This window comes from Lynx canadensis, chromosome B1 (genome assembly GCF_007474595.2).
Source record: "Lynx canadensis isolate LIC74 chromosome B1, mLynCan4.pri.v2, whole genome shotgun sequence".
NCBI lineage: Eukaryota > Metazoa > Chordata > Mammalia > Carnivora > Felidae > Lynx > Lynx canadensis.
This window is the reverse complement of record NC_044306.2, coordinates 79,031,796-79,048,282: the sequence shown is the minus strand read 5'-3', so window position 1 is coordinate 79,048,282 and position 16,487 is coordinate 79,031,796. Positions and strand designations below refer to the sequence as shown.

Sequence of the window (16,487 nt, the reverse complement as noted above, 5' to 3'; positions counted from 1 at the left end):
ACCACCACCCCACTCCTCATTTTCCAAAACTTGCCTAGATAATCTTATACTGTCAGAATACCCAAAGTTGACTTTGCCCATTGTAAATCTTATTTCACTCTGTTTTAGATTATAATTTTTATTTGTAAGTCTCAACAACTCCTAATATATAAGGTAAGGATACATAACAATGAAGATATCATCATTCATTAAGTCACAGCCAGCGTTACATATTCAGATCGCCAGTTATTAGCTCACTCTCCCTCCCTAGTGAATTAACTTTTTAGGTATTCATATTACTTTTTGTTTGTCCTTTTTCCTTCCTTATGCTACAGTTTTCTATTTCTTGCATAAATACAAGTGATTTCTACCTCTTTTCTACATAGATAGTTTGGCCTTGGCCTTACCACTGACAATAATAAATCCAGAGGTTTCCAGGCATCCATTAAGTAACAGGTGCTTATATGTAATTATGTTTTAACTTCATCATTACCTCTAACACTCTTAAAACTGAAAACAAAGCCTATACCTGACAAGTTTAAAACTAGAAATTCTAAAATTTAAGATAAAGACCAACACATTTAACACAATTCTTTTTCCTGGGTCTTCACTAACAAACTTTGGAATGCAGTCCACAAAAATATATAACATAATGACTATATTTAAGTTCCAAATAAAAGCTAATATTTTTCTCTTGATTTGAATTTAGCAAATGAAAGAAAATGATACACTATGTAGCAGGAGAGCTGAAATTTTATCAGTAGATGAGTAGTATTAAACTAAAGCAACAGTTGAAAGCCTGGAAAAAAAAATATTATTTTGGAGAAAAAAATTAATGCCATCAAAGCATTAGGGGAAGTGAAGTGTTACTCCTAAATTACTTGTGATAAACATAACATCTGGTACCACTCTAAACATTACAAGTATAGAAAAGGTCACACACATTCAGAATTTTACTCCTGCAAAAGGTATCAAATCTGTAAATGCTACATCCCCTGGTCTTAATTCTAGCACACCACTGCTGGATATGCAAACAGCCTGAATAGTCTGAAGTTGAATAATTTGAGTTTATTTAACTGAAAGCAGGGCTTTTATCTCTATTTTTAAAGTATGAAGTAAACAGTTCTAAGTATATTAAGTATATCTAATACTTTAGATAATAAAAGGTAGACATACTGACATATAAACCTAGGACACTTATGATGTTAAAAGCAAAATTTATCAAACTGTACATAGCCATTTGTTCGTTAAAAACCACTAAGGGTTTTCTTCTTTTTTTTTTTTTTTCAATAAAATTATCACTACTCTTACCAGAAATACCATAAATGAATGAAAGTGGATGAATCATCAGGAGAAGCAAGTCTCATTGTGAAATCATTTCTAAAAATATTATTTAGAATACTAACCGGGAGAAATTCTAGGTACACCAGCAATTTCAAAATCAAAATATTGTAAGACAAATAATAAGAAAAAGAAAGTTCCAGGTTTTCACTTCCAAATGACCTAAGTAATTCTTAATGGATTTATTTATTATAGGAAGTATGAATACTCAATCACTCCAATTCCACCTCCCCTCCAAAAAAAAAAAAAAAAAAAAAAAACCAACCCATCAGTCTTTCATACTCTGCATTACATAGACATATTTAGATCTCACTGGTTTACTCAGAAAGTCTGCTAAGGGACAGGTAACTATTCTAACTCACTCCTTGAATTCCAAACCTTTTGGTGTACTACAGAAGGTAAGTTTTTAAAAACTCTAGGCACAACTGAAAAAAAAAAAAATAACCGTAGGTTATTTACTAAATTGTTTCACTCTATCATGGAAAAAAAAATGCAGCATAGAATAAGATAAACACCTGATCATTCATCTTGAAACCTACCAGAATATGCCCTTTGAAACAGTGAACTTTACATTCAAAGGTCTAAGTCAATGTTAGCGCATGTTATGATGCTATCAGGGTGACTATGACCATCACCATAAACATCAATGTTGTGTCAACAGAAAAACCCTGTCTTCAAAAGAAATGGTGAAATTAAAAGAAAAATAAATTCATAGTGAGTATCAAATTTTACCAAAGATTTGATTTTAAAAAACCTCTGCTTTTCAAACTGAAAAAAGTCACTGCTTCTTGTTTTTAAATGGTAAATGGTGGGGCACCTGGGTGGCTCAGTCAGATAAGCATCTGACTTTGGATCCAATTTGGCTCTGCTCAGGTCACAATCTCACTGTTCGTGGGTTCAAGCCCCATGTCAGGCTCTGTGCTGACAGCTCGGAGCCTGGAGCCTGTTTTGGATTCTGTGTCTCCCTCTCTCTCTGCCCCTCCCTACTCATGCTCTGTCTCTCTCTCTCTCTCTCTCTCAAAAATAAACAAACATTAAAAAATAGTAATAACAAATGGTAAATTACAATAATATTTTTCTATCCAGGACACCCTGGAAACCACAGATCTGGACCTGCCATTAAAATATACTCCAAACCAGATTAGCAAATATGTTAAAGGATACTCTTGATTTTTCACAAACAGAACTCCAAGGAAACTGCACAGCCACTCCATGGTTTTGCTGGCAGACCCTCAGGAGAGCACCGAGTTCAACACAACCACTTTAAATGAAGAAACTGAGGCCAAGAGAAGCTGTGACTCACCATGGTCACAGTTTTGTTTGTGTCCTAGATGACAGGGAAACTCCAATCGACATGACACAACTAGGTCCAGTGTCCATCCTCCAACCTTTACATTCAGCTTGTGTCATAATTTACTTTACACTGTGGTGCTCAGGCAATCCACTCACTGGAAATGATTAACAGACAGATGGCTTTCGTCACCGCTCTTACAGGATGCCCACAGAGAGGAGGACAACACACACTTCACAGCCATTACTCACTTCTATCAGCTTGAAAAATTAACTAGAGGAGAATCATTTTTCTTATTTGAATAGGGCACTCCTTCCTCAGCATCATATTCAGGAAGGCTAACATAAATAAAGTAATAACGTCTTTTTTCATTCACTGCCAAAGGGTGTAGAGAATAGAAGAGACCAGCAACTCTCAACTTTGGGGTCTTAGGACACCTTTCCACTCTAAAAATGTATGGAGGATTCCAAAAAGCTTTTGTTTAGGTCAGTTAGATCTAATGGTATTTACCATATTAGAATTTAAAACTAATGCTCATTTTAAATCATTTAAAAATAAGAAGCCATTACATGCTCACATAAGCATATGTCTATGAAAAAAATAACTATGTTTCCCCAAAAACTTGAGTGAGGAGAGGCACCGTTTTACATCTTTGCAAGTCTATTGTCTCCCTTAATAGAAGACAGCTGGATTTTCATATCTACTTGTGCATTCAATGTGTGGCAACAGGTTTTGGTTCAAGAGTATGAAGAAAATCTGGCTTCATACGGATATGTTGTTGGAAAAAGGAGGAGCATTTTAACGATCATTGGAGATAAATGTAGATGTGATTCTTTGACACTACCTTGAAAACTGAAAGTGAGTAGTTTCTTAAAGGTTAGTTGCAATGTAGAATCTGAAACCCTATTAGTAAATTTTTCATACACTAGCACTGGTCTATCTTCCATTTTGAATGGATCTTTTACCGATGCATGATCTTTCACTTCACAACCCTCCGTGAAAGGGTCTCAAGAATCCCAAACAACACTTTGACACCTACTAGAAAACAGTTTCCAGTTCAATCTAAAGACGAAGGTTATTACAAAACCTAGGAACAGTCACACACCGCCTTGATCCTCCACAACCTGCAATTCTTTAATCTATTCCACATCCCCCAGAACAGGGTATCATCATCCCACATTAAGGTATAGACAAAAAGGCTCGATTTTGATCCAAAAGACACAAAATAAGAGACCAGAGATGAAGCATAGATGAGGTCAAATATTATAACACGTACACTGCAATCTAGAAAAAAATCTAAATATCTTCTGATCCTTGAGCCTTTATTCTGAGAATGATCAAAACAGCAGGTTTCGATAATATTCACCAGAAAAGGCTGTAAAGAACCAGCAGGCTATAAGTGGCTTCAAATGACAATAAAGCTTTGTTATTAAAAGTTTGGGGGAAACTTCTACAAACTAGCAACCACACTAACATGCGTGTAAACAAAATGAATCCCCTCTGATACTAACACATACGTGAAGAATTTTGGAATCCTCCTGAAGAGACAATGAACAACACCTCCAGTGCCCACAAACACAGAGCAGGCTCAAGGTCCCTGATTCACATTAACATGTTTAAGGCTATGGGTCACTAGAACATCGGGAGGGGCTTCAGGAGTGTAAAAACTACGATTAAAGTAGTGGAAAGAGGATGCAGAACAAAACAGAGCAGAGAACTGATGATGATTTTATCTACTATATCTCTACTATTGCTACCCGGAATATCATTACCTAAAGCAACTGCCTTCAAAACTAATAAAGCATAAATAGAAATGTAGTGGCAGGGGTGCCTGGGTGGCTCAGTTGGTGAAGCGTCTTTAATTTCAGCTCAGGTCATCATCTCCTGGTTGTGAGATGGAGCCCCTAGTGGGACTCTGTGATGATCATGGAACCTGCTTGGGATTCTCTCTCCCCCTCTCTCTCTGCCCCTCCCCCTGCTCATGCTGGCTCGTGCAGGTGTACACTCTCTCTCAAAATAAATAAACACTGAAAAAAAAAAAAAGAAACGTAATGGCAAATGTATGGTGCCTAACCATAAAAAATAATAATAAGCAGAGTAGGATTCAATCATAAGAATTAACAAATATTTCTTTCAACTATGTATAAAATATTTCTTCAAAATATTTTGTGTAATTTCATATAATGAAGAAAACAAAAAACTAAAAGAAATGAAAAGTAAAAATTGTGCAACCTAATCAAATGTTAACAGGAATAGCTAAAATGTATATAATACCTATTGCATGCCAGATGATAGGCAAAGTGCTTCTCATAAATTAACTCAATTATCCTAACTACCTTTGAGATGGGTACTACTGACTTCTTTTTCTTTCCTTTTTTCTTTTTCCCCTCCCCGGGGAGGAGAAAACCAAAGCACAGGGGTGAAGGGATTTGGGCAGTGACACAAAGCAATTAAGTGGCACAGCTGAGATTTCGACCATGGCAGCATGCCCTCCACTACCAGGCTACACTCCCTCATACTAACTCACTAAAAACATCACTCACGAAAATATCAACATCGTGTGCAAAATTTCCTTCTCTGAAAGTAAAACAAAGCACTAGCAGTAGACCACATGCTGAGTTTGTTTCTGATGAAAGCCATGCTGTCTTAGGCTACGTTGCATTAGTGTTTAGAATTTAAGAGACAGAGGCAGGATCCCAGTATGACAGTTCGGGCTATGGACAATTGTTATAACGTATCCTTTAAATGGAATGTTTGCTTCCATAAAGGCCAGAGGAGCAAGGTGTGCATCAATGACAAGGAAAGGAGTGCACCAATTAAAGTTTTAGCTTTTGGCTCATAAGGAAGGCAGAACGGAAGAAAGATACAGAAATACATGTAAGCCCTCTGTTGCTAATGGGATGAACGTATCTCCCATAACATAAGTTTTTAGGGAAAATATCTGTGTATTCCTAAATGCCAAAGGAATGAACTACATCTAGGAAATCTATTTTTTATATGTTCAATAAAGGGATCATTTATCACAACCATGTAATAAAAACAGTACTGAAGCAAAGGTCAATACAAGTATTCACTATATAACTTAGAACCACCCTTTACAGTCATACCAAAAACCTCGTTTTTTTCTAAACATACACAATATGCCATCTGCAAAAAGGAAAGTCAAGAGATATTTTACAGTAAGTAATGCATGTCCTCTTGCAGATCATAAAAGTTGTAAATCTACCAATTCAAAACTGCTGTGACATATTTTACTTCCAATATGAGTAAGAAAACAAGACTGTCCACTTAGTAATTTTAGATGTGTTGAGTCTTTAAAAGCCCTCACAGTTAAGGAAATGATTTATTTGTACTGAAAACCATAACTTACATACAATTAACCTACCTAGAAAAGGACCAAGAGGGTGCAGAGCTTGTGGGTAACAGATTTGGGGTTCAATTTCATATTTCACAACCAATGAAGAGATGAATTAAAAAAAAAAGCTAAGGAAAAAGACTAAAACCACAAAGAAATGAATTTAAAACAATTCTAGTCAACCGGTATACAGCTAAAGAAACAGTCTAGCGCTAGTCTGCTAAAGTAAATACAGTAGCAGGCAGTACAAAACAAGCCTTTCCCAAACACCTACAATAGGCAATGTAGAAGCGGGGGAGGGGACACCCATATAGGCTCCCTCCTTGAAGATCAACACCAGTATTTCCTAAAAGATTTTAAGAGGTTTTTTTTTTTTCCTCTATTTCAAAAAAGCAGTAACGTTATACTAGCAAGGAAAGAGGGGAGCACTCAATGACCATCCTGAAAGCAAACATAAAACAGTAAACTGAAATGTGTTTAAAATTACCAACTGTAAATACTTTTTCAACATTTTATAAAGCCATGACTTTCAAAAAAGGAGGAAAAGCCAACTTACCTGGATACGTTTTCTGGAATGTATTCTAGAACTGGATACCCATCACTTCTTCTAGACGACAGGTCACCATGTGACTTCCATGACTCCACTAAAGTATTAACAGGAGGAAAGGAACTCATATGTTGGAAAGATTGGTCTCTAGCTGTTCGTGATAAAGATATTGTACCTTGAGCACCAATCCTGTAGTGAAAGGACTGTCCACCTGAATTCACACCAACAATAGCGGATGAAGGGATGCTGGCCTCTGGGTAATAGCTCCCATCATCTGGTTCCTGTTTAATCCCCATTGGGAATCCACTGCCTTCACAGTTACCATCAAAGCCGGGCACAGGTGGTCCTAAAATTCCTGATAGAGAATAATAGTCTTTATCATCCATAAAGGAAAAATATGAACCATCCATAAATGGAAATGGGTTCACTGTTGGATTCCCTTTAAAAGCGGTGCCTGAACACGAATGCTTGGTTGATTCTTGTTTTATTGGTACCGAGAAAGGGGAGTCAGAATTTATTTTGCTATTTCCTCCTAGGCATGAGCTGCTAAAAGCCCCGTCTGGCTCCGGTTTTATGTACTGTACAATGTTAAGCTGGCCAGTCACACCATTGGAGATGGCACTGTCTACTTCCTCACTCTTAGGAAAGGGGACCTCGTGAGCACCTTTCTCATGGGTGTCTGGACTAGGAACCACATCCCGGGCTGCACTGGATCCAGCAGGGGTGCCAGAGGCAGTGTAGCTGAAGGCATTGTTTACAGGGCTACAGATAGATCCCACAGTACTAGCAGTTGGACTGGAAAGCGTGGATCTGTTGTTTGTGTTGGAAGGGCTGGAAACAGAGCACCTTGAGTTGTTGACGTTTGCAGGGCTAGACACAGAGGATCGCAGAGTGACGTTAGTAGGACTGGAGACCGGAGATTTTACACTGCAATGACTCGGAGGGCTGGATATTGGGGATTTCATGCTACTTAATGGACTTGATAGAGGAGAGCCCACATTACTGGCGTGTGCCGGGCTGTGCGACCTGGAGCCTCGGTTTTCAACATTAGGGGAGCATGTCAACGGAGTCCCCTGGGTGATAGGGCTGTGCACTGTGAAGCTGCCAAAGCTGGCAGACGTGGAGGACACAGAGCTGATTCCTGCAGGGCTGCAAGCTGAAGAGGCCATGCTCAGGGGGCTGCAAACGGATGGACTCTTCTCATGACACACGATAGGGCTTTTAACGATGGCACGCATGACCCCACCATTCACAGAGCTCCCAGAGTCAGACAGGAAGGATCTCAAGGGCCTGTTCACACCACCTAGGGTGGAAGGATGGTGGCCATTTTCTTTATAAAATTTCACCAGCTGTTCAACATTTTGATAAATCTTCGCTGGACTCATGCTTCCTTGTTGGTTCTGCTGATCATAGGTGTAGTCAGCATCTCTTACGGAATCCATGTATAAACCCATGGACTCAGCTACAGTTGCTGCAAGTTCCTTGGACTCCAGCTCAGTTTTAATATCAGATGTTAAAATCCCCGACCGATTATTGTCTTGCTGAAGGCAAGGGAGTAGCTCGTGTTTTTCTTTGCTGCTTCCTTGAGTACTGTTGTTTGGAATAGCACCGGAAACACAGCTTACGTTGACAATCTCCATGTAGTTATTCTCATCGGTCCTCTCTGTAGGTCCCAGGGAAGAATGTTCCACAGCCTGAGAAACTTGACCCCACCGTCTTTCCATATCTAGACCTTCAGGGAGACTGTGGTAGCCTTTGGTCTCCATAGCTAACAAATAAATTTATATTAAAAAATCGAATTAGAGTCATTTATAGCCATATCACCCTAGAAGACATTCTAAAGTTGTATTTATTAAACTATAAATACATATTCTACTTATTATAAATGGTACTTCTAGTTATATTAAAATTATTACCTTTTTGGGGTGCTATAACAGAGTACTGACTATAACTTGTCCAGAGGCCAGAATATGAGCAGCAAGCATACAAAATTATTTTGCATGTAAGTAAAAGTAACATATTTGCTATAATACATGTTTTAGAATTTGCAAAGAACATTCACAAATGTCAACTCACGTAATATTCAGAGTAATCCTGGGGACTGATGAGGCAGACAAGGAGGAAACTGAGAGCTTAGTCATATGGGTTATTTGCCCAAAGTCAAAGACATAATAAGCGATGAATATGGGTTTAAAACTAAATCTTCTGACGCCAAAACGTTTGGAGTCTTGCAGCATATGGAAGCTGCTTTCCAGATCTACATGGTTTTATTAAAAACCATATGGAAATACAATCAATGTTACCATTTCTCAATATAAAATTAAAGTTATCAAGTGAATTATTGCAGGAAAAATAATTGAGATTTTTTAAAAAAATAAGATTTTCTTAAAATGTGTTAGTGATGAAGATAATCCCGTATCAGTTCTAAAAAGAAAAGATTCATATATCCTGATTAACTAAGATGGTCCATAGTTCAGACAGGCAGTATGAGAAGCTGGGAATGTCACCACCAGATTCTCTGTATTTCAATACTGACAGGGACTTCAACATGCATCCTTACTTAGTGGTACCTCTGCTATAAAGACTTCTAGCAAAGACAGTTTTATTTTCAAGAGCAAATGGAGGAAGTCTGAGTCCTGACAATTTATGTGTTCATTCATTCAACAAATATTTACCAAGTGCGTGCTACATCCTAGGCCTATAAAGACTCACTGAATCTATAGTGATAAACATAACAGGTACAGTCCTCATCCTCAGGGAGCCCAAAGGTTGTTTTTTTTTTTCTTAGATATACAATCATATTCACTGACTCTCTATATAAATTTATTTCATAGACAAAATCATTATAATAGGCTATATTTACATAATTCTATGCATTATATAACTCAATGCAACATTATAATCCTCTTATTTACCCTAATAACCCTATAAGGTCGGTAAAACTATTATCCAAATGATACATTGGGGAAACCGAGGCTCTGGCCACACAGCTATACGGCAGGGCTGAAATGTAATCCCAGGTCTCTGTACAGCAAGGTATCTCGACCTCGGCACTACCGACATTTGGGGCCTGATAATTCTTTGTGTGAAGGTCTGTCCTTCTGCACTGTAAGATGTTTAGCAATATCTCTGACACCTACGCACTAGACTCCAGTAGCACTCCCCATCCCCAGCTGTGACGACCAAAAATGTTTCCACATTGCCAAATGCCCCTTGGCCATTGGCGGGGGGGGGGGGGGGGGGGGGGCAATATTCACTCCTCACTTTGAGACCCACCACTCTCAACAAACATATTTTAAAGAAAATTAACTCATTCTCAGTACAAATTTCATTTGTACATTTTAATATACAAAACTGCTGAAGTCATTATGTATACATTTTTCAAATCCTTTCAGGTCTGTAAACAATCCATGACCCAAATAAAAGTCCAGTGCAGTTTCTGCAGATCTGTACACCAACATTACTTTAGGCCCTCTCATCCTTCCTCGCCCCACCCCCACCCCCACCCCCACGGCCATGTACTACCTCCATCCTCCCTAGCTTCTCCTGAAAAAGAGACCAGGAAGTCCTCAGGCCACAGAACTTATGTTAATTAACAGAGAAAAATAAGAGAATGGCTCTACTAAATAAATTGGCAATAGACATCACAAAGCTGTATTATGACATTTAATGCCTAAATTGTCTGAGTACCATAAATACCTCTTACTTCTTTGTATTCTACACTTGATTTGAAGTTAAGAGGCAAAAACTATCAATTTCACCACTGTATCCTAAGCAGATACCTAGTACAAATAAAAAATCTTTCATTATAATATAATCGATACTCAATTTGTGATGATTAAACTCCGGTATGTAGCCTACTTTTTAAAGAACATTCTATAAGTTCTTAATCACAAGTCAATCACAAAACAGGGGAAAATGACAAATTACAATAGTTGTTTATCTGGTAACTCCAGCCAAAAAATTTAGTATGGATGAAAGACAAGTTGAAAAAAAAACAGACTTAAGTTGAAAACTACAAGTATTCTGTGTTTCTACTTCCACCTAAGAATATTCTGTCCACCCCATACCAAACTTGAATGGATGCATATCTAAGGTATAGATGTTTTAGGTCCAAATACATTAAACACCACAAGAAACATGTCTATTCATGTTCAAAACTGAACATCTTGGGGTGCCTGGGTGGCTCAGCTGGTTAAGCATCTGACTTCGACTCAGGTCATGATCTCATGGTTCAGGAATTTGAATCCCACCCATATAGGGCTCTGTACTGATAGTGAGGAGCCTGCTTGGGATTCCCTCTCTCTCTGCCCCTCTCCCACTAGCTCATGTGCACTCTCTCTCTCCCAAAATAAATACATAAAAATAAACTTAAAAAAAAAAAAAAACTGAACATCTTCTGTGTATCACACCCCTTTCCTGGAACCCTGTCCCTAAATCCACATTCTTGTCTTGGTGAACTGCACCACCCTATACCCTAGTGACTGCAGGTTACCCTTGCCTAGGCACCTTTGCCAAAGGCCTCCAAAGGCTCCAGCCTCCCCACCTTCCACCTAGCTGCATTATTCATCTGCACCCACACCCCCCCCCCACTCCAAGCAACAGGCCTATCTACCCTGAGTCTGAAAGGAGAATCCCCAGCTCCAGATCCCTCTCCAAAATCCATCCTCCAAACGTTTTTTTGGAAAGGGTGATCACTTACTGCTTTTTTGAAGTTTCACACTGTAAATCTGCCTGCTAAACTCCTGAGAAGTTTTCCAGTACAGAAACCTGTTTCCTTTCTAATCCAATGTCCTCTAAACAATTTGGCCACTGCCCCCTTTTTTCACAACACCTACTAATATTCTAAGGGATGTCTTTCATCATACTGCCTTAAAGCAGGAGCCAAATCTAAGACTTGTGAGGCTGTATGAAGATTTGAAGAGAATCGACATGGGAGATAGCAGGCAAGTACAATCTTAAGGCACTCTACAAGGAAGCACCTTATCAGCTAACATGCAGCTGATCACAACTTTCCAAGTCCTGTTTGGCTAGCCTTGAACCCTTAATAATAACATAAAACAGCCTGCATTTCACCACGTTATTGACAGGGCTATCGTTAAAGAATTTGCAAAAGGCTTTACTGAAATCTAAATTAGTTCTATTTAAGGTACCGTATTCATCTACCAACTTAATGTACTTCTCAACAAAGGAAATAAAGATTGGCAACAGTAAGGCACAAGACTAGAGGACATCTAGCATCTGCATGGCTTCTACTGCAAACATTTTTCAAGATCAGAGTTTTTTAAAAATTTAGGATTATTAAAATATTTTATACTGAGTTCCCCCTATTATTTTAATCAGTCTTCTCTGTAAAAAAAAAAAAAAAATAGATTAGGTTAAGCATTTATTTCCTATGTTGTCCAAGAAACCTAGGTTGTCTTTCTGGAATTGGCACAATAACCATGGTTTGATCAGAATTTCAGTTAACCTGAACGTACTAGTAAATAATGATAATTTTAGTTGATGAATATGAGCCTCATAGAACTTAATAACCAGAGGGTAAAGGAAAAGTTTTTGTTACTGAAGTATAAGATGAAGCAGACACTGGTATACACATCTAGCTTATATAGAATCAGACTTGTCTCCCTTACATCGGAAACTATAACAGAGGCGCTCTTGGGACAAAGACAAGAACCAGAAAGATCCTTTAATTTTCATGCAAATGACCTCCCCCCAAAACATAAAGGAAATTTCACAAAAGAAAAAGCACTGATAGAAGTTCTACCTTAAGCTACGCATATGCTCTTAAACACTATTTCTGCAAAGGAAAAATCTGACTTTAAAATTTTATGTTTTACAGTCTGTGTTAAATTGTTCTTTTCCATAAGGAAATAGCTTTTTTCAGGAATATTAACAAAGATTCTTGCCAATTTATATTTTATCTGAAAACTTTCACTTTTAATATCCCCCCCAACCTAGTCCCACTTAAAACATAGCATTTTCTATAGTTATTTCACTATAATATGGCACCTTAAAGACAGAATCTTAAAGTCACAATTTTCACTGGTTGTATCGTTGTAAAAGTTTGCCATTCTTAACTACTTTTATGTCACCCCCACTACGGAACTATTATGATGTTCCCCTCCTTTATAGAGGAGGTAAATGATAGAAACCTGCCCAAGGTCACCTAAGAGTGCTGGAGAACCAGTTAGAACTGAGCACACCTGATTTCTATTCACTCACCTAATTCACTCAGCCACCTGATCTTTCTAAAATCCCCAAGCCACACTATTTCTCCCTTAAAGGAAAAAGTCTCCTTTAGATTATTTTTTTTAAACTTCTATCCTCAGGCATTTCAGCGACAGTGTGCCCTGAACTCAAACATAAAATTAAAACTTCACAGAACTTCACAGATGGGGAACGCTGTTATCATTACTATGTAAATACCATCAATAACAGCACCTGGAGAAATGGCAATACAAATGTTAAGAAGCAAATTAGTGTATTAGGAATTCGGCGGTTTCCAAAACTTGTCTATCAAACAAAAGTTTTCCTAACTTCTAGGTTATAATAAATAGTTAAAACTGATGGTACCCTAAATCATTATGATTCAAACCTGGTCTTTTAAAATTCAGTAGGAAAAGCCATGCACCTAAATTCAGTAGTAGGGTACGGATGACATCAAAAGAAGCTTCATCCCTTCTCCCCTGCCTTTACAATTGCAACTGATGCCACAGAAAGCATTTGCCTCTCCCAAGAGTTTTATAATACTAGGGGACGGTAAATGCACGAATTTCCAGAGCCCCCTTCATACAGGCTCCATCAGGATTCTGTATCTCCTTCAACTGCCCTTATCCGCTACACCTCCAGCTAAGATCTGGGTGCTTCCGCAATTGATAGAGGAAAGAAATATTATTCAAACGTCCTTTAAAAATTGTAAAAGGAAAACGATCCGAAATTCATCCTTGGGGAAAGGGAAGGGTGGTAGACCTCCCACTGCCAAAGGCAGTTGAAAGCTGCTCGTTAGAGGGCATTTATCCAAAGTGGCCAAACTTTCCCAAAATAGTCCTCTGGCGGCCAAAGGGGGGAAAAAGTGGAAAACCAAAACAAAACAACAAGCACACAGCACCATACTGACTGTGCCTCCGGATTACGCAGCCACTTCTCCCTGCAAAGTGCACGCTCCCGTGCGGCGGCCGCAAGCCGAGTCCGGCAAGCGGCGCCCCGCGGCGCACCCCTACACACCTGCCTCGGCCGGGGTCCGTCTCTCGGCGTCTACCTGTTGCAGCGCTCGCCAACGCCACGACACCCCTGCTGCGGAGCCCCCCTAAATCCAACCACATCCAGGCCAGCGAGTGCCGCTCTCCCTGCAGCGAGAGAGCCCGAGGCAGCAACGCTCTTGCACCCAGGTGACTGCACGGGCTTCCTCCGAGCAGCCTGAAGTTGGCTTGCGTCTCCCCGGCCCAATGACACCCCGGGCGCGGAGAGGCGGAGAGGAGGGGGCAGGGCCAGGGCCAGGGCCAGGGCGGGCGAAGTGGGAAGGGAAAGAGGGAGAGAGGGCGGGCGAAAGCCCGGAGGGGGAGTGGGCCAGCTCCAGGGCCGGGGTGGTCACATGTCCAGATAAAGTTCAGGTTGCTATCCCGCCCCCCTGAGCCCTTCCCATTGGCCCGGAGGGAAGCAAGGCTCCACGCTGCACAGGTCAGGCGGGCTTCTCATTGGACAATCGTGGCTGTCAATCACCAAGAGGGCGACATGACTGATACAAAGTTGCTGCGACACAGCCTAGACTCGGCAGCTCCCTTAAAGCCGCAGCCACGGCGGGTGCTTGGGGTGCCGGGCAGCAGCTACGACACTGGGTACTGGGCACCATCCACGCTCTGACCCCAGCCCCTTTCGCTCCACTGCCCCAAACTTGCTCGCTCCCACCTGACTCTCCTCCTGGCCGACCTCAGGCTATCTGGAAAGACGTGAAAAGTGTGGTGACGCGGAAGAAGTCGGTTTTCCCGAGATCCAGTCAAGGTGTTGTTCCCTCATGCTCTCCACCTGCAGCGCCAGGTGAGCGGCAGTCCTGGCCCAGGCACCGCCCACAGCGTCCACGCGCAGGGGAGGACTCCTAGTGGGCTTTACCCGACCCCCGAGGTTCCTCTCCCCGCCCCTTTTCTCGGTCTTGCGAGTTACCTCTCAGCGGAGCAGCCGCAGCGTCGCTGCCAGCGAGCAAAAGGATCACGTTCCCACTCGATTTGAATTTCCTTGTTTTAACCGTGCGGGAAAAGTGGGTGATTTCAGTGCAGCCAAAGCCCTTTAAACGCAGCCTCTCTCCCACCCCCACCCACCAAAAAAAAAAAAAAAAAAAAAAAAAAAAAGTGCCAGGGTCAAAAGCTGCTGGTCTCCTTTATGATTTTGTTGGTGCATTTATTAGTTTAGTATTGGATTTTTCCACTAGCTCAATTTGAAAGAAAGCTTACCATCAAGGGTATTCACTTCTTTATAATGGGTGGGAGGGGTTGCACATAATTGGGAGAAACATACATGAGGGGTATGGAATCAAACAGTTTTCTAAGGATCGAGTGTGCAAGAAGAAATTTCGGTTTCCCTCCAACCACCCCCACCTTGACTCTCCTCTCGCCCACCCGAACGCTTTAGTTACTAAGCAAAAGGATGGGCTTCTTAACTTTGATTTCTAAGGACTTTGAAGCTCCGCGTCTGACTCTCGGTTTTAGGCTCCCGGCTGGCCGGGAGTCAGCACCAGTGACGTACACACCTAAATCTGGTCCCCCGGCCCTCGGCGACCCGCAGCCCGGTGGCGGCAGCTGTGCAGCCAGCCTCCAGCCTCACCCTTGTCTTGCACCCGCCAAAGTCGGAGGGCGGGGGAGGTTCACCCTGGCTGTGCCCAAAGGCCCCTCCTCTCTTTACAATAATTAAGCTTCGGGATTCCAGACCCCGAACGCTTGAAGACTCGAACTCTCCGCCGCTGCAGGTAGGGAACTCCCTGGCGGCGGGGACGACTCGGTGCTCAGCAGTCCCCTGCGCAGAGCGGCCGAGAGGCCCCCGGGACCCCGCAGCCGGGAGTCCCCGCCAAGTGTCCCAACTTTCCCGCGGGGCCCGCCGTCACGCGCACTCTCCCGACCAAGCGAGCAGTCTGGCATCGATCGCACCCGGGCCGAGCGCGGGCGGCGAGCAGGAACGAAGGGAGTCCCGGACCAAGCGCCGGGGCAAGCGAGGAGGCGGCGGCGCAGCCCGCGTTGACAAATTATTCATTATTAAAGCAATGGACGTGTGTCTTTTACTAAGTTTTTACCTCCCTTACGGAGGGCCGGTCTTACCCTGGATCTCAGCTTCTTGTAAAATCTAGGTTAGAACCGTGCAGGGTCAGCCGCCGCGATCCCTTGCCCGCCGCCCAGCACCCCTGCCCGGAGGCGGCCCGGCGGGCACCTGGTCTCCTGCCTGCAGCCCGCCTCGGTTCGCCCACCCGCGCCCTCCACGCGGACCCTGCCTTTCCCAGAGCCGCCTCTGAGCTCCCCGGGCCCCCTCCCGCCGCTGTCAGCGCAAAGTGACTGTCGCTGCACTCACCTTTTCTAGGACATGGTGGGGAAGCTGGGGCGCGGGGCGGGGGGGGGGGGGGGGGGGGAGGACAGCGAGACTCCCGCCGCCGCCGCTGCCGCCGCCACCAGCAAGTCCAATATTAGCAGATCGGCGGTAAGGATGGAGAAGAAGATAATCCCGGCAGTCGCCCTACTGACGGTGGGTAGAGCAATAGACCAGTAGTGTTGTTACCCCGCAGGAGGAGGCGAGGCGGCGGCGCCAAATCGCGCAGAAGGGGACGCGGGCGCCTGCCCGCCCCCAGCAGCGGCGGCCCGGCCTCCAGCCGGCCCCTCTCCCGGGGCTGTTGGTCTCCCAGGCGTTGACGGCGGCGGCCCTGGAAGCCGGGAAGTACAGCGGGATGATTCCGCGCCTGTGCCCCGCAGCGCGGCTCTCCGCGCCCCCTCTTCGGG

The 16,487-nt window shown here is 42.5% G+C and overlaps 1 protein-coding gene across 1 annotated transcript in view; it reads right to left on the bottom strand.

The window, feature by feature from the left end:
- NR3C2 (nuclear receptor subfamily 3 group C member 2) overlaps nt 1-14,074 on the bottom strand; it is a 349,492-nt gene extending 335,418 nt beyond the window's left edge. Inside the window, exons 1-2 of the mRNA XM_030312947.2 lie at nt 13,741-14,074; nt 6,523-8,281 (exon numbers count right to left, since the gene is read on the bottom strand). Coding sequence (XP_030168807.1) covers nt 6,523-8,279 — 1,757 coding nt within the window. The 5' untranslated portion in view covers nt 8,280-8,281; nt 13,741-14,074. The remainder of the gene's footprint in view (nt 1-6,522; nt 8,282-13,740) is intronic.
- Nucleotides 14,075-16,487: the final 2,413 nt, after the last annotated feature.